Source organism: Musca autumnalis, unplaced genomic scaffold (genome assembly GCF_047663935.1).
Source record: "Musca autumnalis isolate F117 unplaced genomic scaffold, ASM4766393v1 scaffold_2, whole genome shotgun sequence".
Lineage (NCBI taxonomy): Eukaryota > Metazoa > Arthropoda > Insecta > Diptera > Muscidae > Musca > Musca autumnalis.
In genome coordinates this window covers 47,247,581-47,252,207 of record NW_027411755.1, presented here as the reverse complement: position 1 = coordinate 47,252,207, position 4,627 = coordinate 47,247,581, and the positions used below count along the sequence as shown (strand labels likewise).

Below are 4,627 nucleotides of genomic sequence, written 5' to 3'. Positions count from 1 at the left end.
GATTTCAATGATATTTGGAATGTGTGACTGAATTCGGTCTGGAAATAAATGTGCCAAATTATATCAAAATCGGTTAAGATCTGGATATAGCTCCGATTTATGTTTTACATATTCACAGTGGTGTAGGGTATCATATAGTTGGCCTCGTGGATTAAGAATTAACTGCACTTAGACACAAATGTTGAACTTTTGTGGGGGAGGTACCCTTAGGGACCGATATGGGCCATTTTAGAAGTTAAACTAAATTTTGACAAAATATATGGAGAACCAAAATTTGGACCAAATTGGTTGACCGACTCAAGTGATATCGTCATATAATTTTAGTGACATTTTATTGGGGGAGAAGTACCGGAAGTTGCGGTCCGGTATTGCCCCATGAAACTAAGTTTGGATAAAATATGCCGAAGACCAAATGTTGGACCAAATCGGTTGAACAGTTCGAGAGTTATCGTGGCATAGGGTTTTTTACACCTTTCGGGCTGTTTTCCCAAGAAATATGGACTTGCCCCTGAAATAACTTTCACCGTCGTAATGGAGGTAGCGAATGCAAATGGCTTCAGCAAAAATCAAAATGATTCGAGAGCAGGTCTTAAATTTTGTGTGGGAGGTACCAGACAGAGTAGACAAATTTAGTCCATATTTGAACCTAATCTATGTCTGGTAGATATAATAGGATGTGCAGAGTATGGATTACACCGGACACTCCCTTCACGAGTTATCGTGCGCACAATTTATCCGAACATTTTTGAACTTTTGTGAGGGAGGTACCTGAACTAGTGGACCGATATGGTTTATCTTCGAACATAAACTATGTTTGGTCAAAATATTACGAAGGCCAATTTTTTGACAGAATTGGCAGATCCGTTCGAGATTTGTCTTGCGCTCCAGCCACTACTTACGGTGTCATAGGTTTTATTTTGCACCTTCCAGGCTATTTGCTCAGGAAGTATGGACTTGCCCCTGATGAAACTTGTACCGTCGTATGGCGGACAGTGAATACAAGTTGCTACAACATCAAAGCGATTCGAGAGCAGGCCCTAAACTGAACTTTTCCGAAATTTTGTGTGGGATGTACCCGAAGGTGTGGCCAATAGAGTCCAATTGGAGAAGGATTCTATGAAGACCAGAGACACTAGGCTGACTTGATAGTAAAAAGACTTCAAAAATACTACACAACTTAAAATTTGCAATAAGTTTAGTATATATACAAGTTCTCAAACTCCACATCTAAATATGCCTGATGAGCTGAATTAAACCAGCATCGAAGCGATCGTAGCATATTGGTTGGAAGTGTGTGTGGACTTCGTTAGATATCACTTTTTCAATACAAAACTCATTAGGTAAATTCAATTAAATAAAAAAACTCTCACATATAAATGACCTTCGTCCTAATAAGACAACAATTAAATAAGGGGTCAATTATGGATAGCAACTCAACAGAATTTGTGTTGCCATATGAGTAAATCATACAATTAAAATAACGGAAACGACAGAATTTTTTGTTAAATCTATTCAATATCAGTGTTTTAAACCTTCAGCTATTAATTTAATTGTAAAAAGTATGAACTTCTTTAATGCCGAAATGAAAATTTCTATTATAAAATTTGCTGACAGCAACGCAACTGGAGTTGGGTTGCTATTCATAATCGACCCCTAAATAATTTCAAAAAATCTCTGAAATCTTTGGTTACCGATATGTGGAGCCTACATCGAAATGTGGGTCCATGTTCACAAATGTTGTTAATTGTGCGAGGATTGTGTACAAACACTTGCTCTTCTAGTTATACGGATTTTCTTACTTTCCATCCTTAAAGACGAAATAACCATTGAATTGGATTGGAACAATTCCTAATAGACGAATCATTTTTCTTGGCATAATAAAAATATTGACTACCTCTTGATAGTGGTGAATGTTCCTCCAAAGGTCACAAGTTAGAATATTCTTCCACATGTCAAAAAATATGAAATACTGAAGTGAATGAAACTCAGGGCACATAAATTCGGTTAAATAAAAATCCAAATAAAATTTTTCGTCGTATAAAAATATTTAATTATTTAATAAATAAATTATGAAAAATTAAAATAAATAATAAATATAAATTAATAGAAACAACAATTACTGTAATGGCACCCCATACAGTTCATGCCTGGGACCCTCGGACTCACTAGTGCTAGATGAACTTGATGAAATACTGCTAGAGCTGGTTGTATAGCTGGTGCTACTTCCACCCACACTGCCACCATATCTAATATCAATACCAACATTGGCATCGTTGCCACCATTTGTCAAATCAATTTCAGCGGGATTAACAACATTCGAATTGGCATCACTTTCTTTTTGTGTCTTATATTTAATGAAATATACTTCGGGTTTGGAGCTCTTGAAGGTATCTTGGGTTAGTTGTTGGATTTCTTGCAGTGAAGGTTCTTCGGGTTTTTTGGTCAAGACATAAATTAAAGTTTTCTCTTCAACCTTGGGTGCAGCAGCGGCAGCCAATTGACTGTAATTGGGTGTTGGATGTGTGGGAGCCTTAATGAAAACAATTTTGTAGTGTTTCTTGGGTGGTGGTGCAACAAACTGTGGTGCTGGAATTTCTTGCTGTTGATCCCCATCCAAATCTTCGGGTGGAATGTGTACGTAGATGTGTTTCTCTGCGGTGGGATCTAGGGGAGCTTGTGCCACGGTTTCACGTATTACACTGCCTAGTTGGCCGTTAAGTCCATTGGCACCCAAGTTGGAGGAAGAGAAGGTGGAAAGTACTTGATTGTTACCACCAAGCGATAATGAGCTGCCATGGTGTTGCGAGTTATAGTTTGAGGAGAAACCAGGGCCTGATGTAGAGAAGTGTTGTTGTTGCTGGCTACCAAAGTTTCCTAAGGAGGAGGAAGAGGTGGAATGGGCACCAAAGTTGCTGGCATATTCAGCACCGGCAAAGTTTCCAGAAGAGGAAGAGGAATGTGCACCAAAGTTAGCACCTTGTTGTGCACCGCCAAAGTTTCCAGTGGAGGAAGAAGAATGTGCACCAATGATAGCACCTTGTTGTGCACCGCCAAAGTTTCCAGTGGAGGAAGAGGAATGTGCACCAAAGTTAGCACCTTGTTGGGCTCCGCCGAAATTTCCAGAGGAGGAATAGGAATGTGGACCACCGAAGGTTCCGGGGGAGGAGGTGTAGGAACCGAAGTTGCTAGCATATTGACCGGTGGATTGCTGTTGTCCTGCAAAATTAGTTGGAGTTTTGGTAATATAGTGTCCAGAGATTTGTTTTTGTCCACCGGCGAATTGGGAAGAGTATTGACCACTACCGAATCCAGGTGATGTTGGGCCACTGGTCAATGGTTTATATTGAGGTGCTGGGCCAGTAGGTGGGAACGTTTGTGAAATGTGGACTTGCTGTTGTTGTTGTACACCACCGTTATTGCCTTGCTGATATTTGTAACCATCAGCTTGTTGGCTGGCACTTAAACCAAATTGTTGTTGTTGCTGACTAGCTGAGGAACTAAAGCTGCTGTGACTAGCTCCAGATCCTGTTGTCGAGGAAATTGTGTGACTATGGGCCGACAATGGTGGTTGAATTTGTGTTATGGGATGTGCCTGAGGTGGAGCTTGTGGCCCTGTTGACAATGGAATATATGTTACCGAAGGTGCTGGAATTTGTCCTGCAGATACTCCACCTTGGGTATAACCCTGACCAGCCACAAAGTTATTACTTTGACTTTGGAAGCTGCCAGATACAACTTGGCTGGCAGTACCAATTTGAGGACTATAACCACTGGCTGCGGTTTCCAAATTATGTTCAGTTACGGCATGGCCTTTGTTAATAATCCTGGCCTGAGTCTGGGCATTTATCAAAGCTTTTGTGGCCTCATCAAAATTGTAGCCAGTAAAACCATGGGTACAGGGTATTGGTGGCGTGGGTAGTCCACTTTTTTCTACAACCGGTGCAGGTTCACGATATTTATATCCATCTTGGGCTCCAAATACAGGGACCACTGCCAAAACAGCACAAAACACTACCACACCACGCATTGTTTCGCGTTACAGATTTGTTCGTTGTTTTCGTTTACTTCCCGAATCGCTTGTCTGCCGGGAACAGTTAGTTGCAAACTGATCCGTTCCGAAAAGTTTTAAAACTATTTATGCCTTTGTAAATAATAAATGGTCCACAAAGAAACGGACACAAAACAACCGGCGTTTGGAAACCATAAGAAAACAGTGAGCGGTTGAGCGCTGCGCTGATCGTGTCAAGTGTTACGAAATCGAAAATGTGGTGTTTATTGTAAAACAACGCTACTGCTCTGCTGCGTATGCGTCAGGGCGTAATAACCCTTGGTATGTTGGGTGCGTTAAATATTGACCGTGGTCGTGGTTGCCACCGACGTACACACAATAAATTGATCAGCATTTGGATTCGATTACCCACCCAGCTAGTCAGTCAGTCAGATAGAGTGACACTGAGCTAACTGGTTGTCTGTGAGTTTGGTTGGTTTCTTCCCTCATCTTGGCTTGTTGAAATCTTAACTTGTAAATAAGCCAGTCAGTCAGACAAGCGATCAGCTACACAACCACTTAAGATGGTGATATGCTTGTCTACCGTGTATAACCGGTTTATGACGCGTGCTTACATTT

At 40.9% G+C, this 4,627-nt stretch overlaps 1 protein-coding gene across 1 annotated transcript; it reads right to left on the bottom strand.

Annotated features, from left to right (window-relative positions):
* Positions 1 to 2,038: 2,038 nt before the first annotated feature.
* Positions 2,039 to 4,363, bottom strand: LOC141392771 (uncharacterized). Its single transcript, XM_073965739.1, has one exon. The coding sequence runs from the start codon at positions 4,025 to 4,027 to the stop codon at positions 2,117 to 2,119; it is 1,911 nt and encodes a 636-aa protein (XP_073821840.1). The 5' UTR covers positions 4,028 to 4,363; the 3' UTR covers positions 2,039 to 2,116.
* Positions 4,364 to 4,627: the final 264 nt, after the last annotated feature.

What these genes read in the sequence shown, in the direction of transcription:
- LOC141392771 (XM_073965739.1), bottom strand. Translation starts at nt 4,027, where the DNA reads ATGCGTGGTGTGGTAGTGTTTTGTGCTGTTTTGGCAGTGGTCCCTGTA.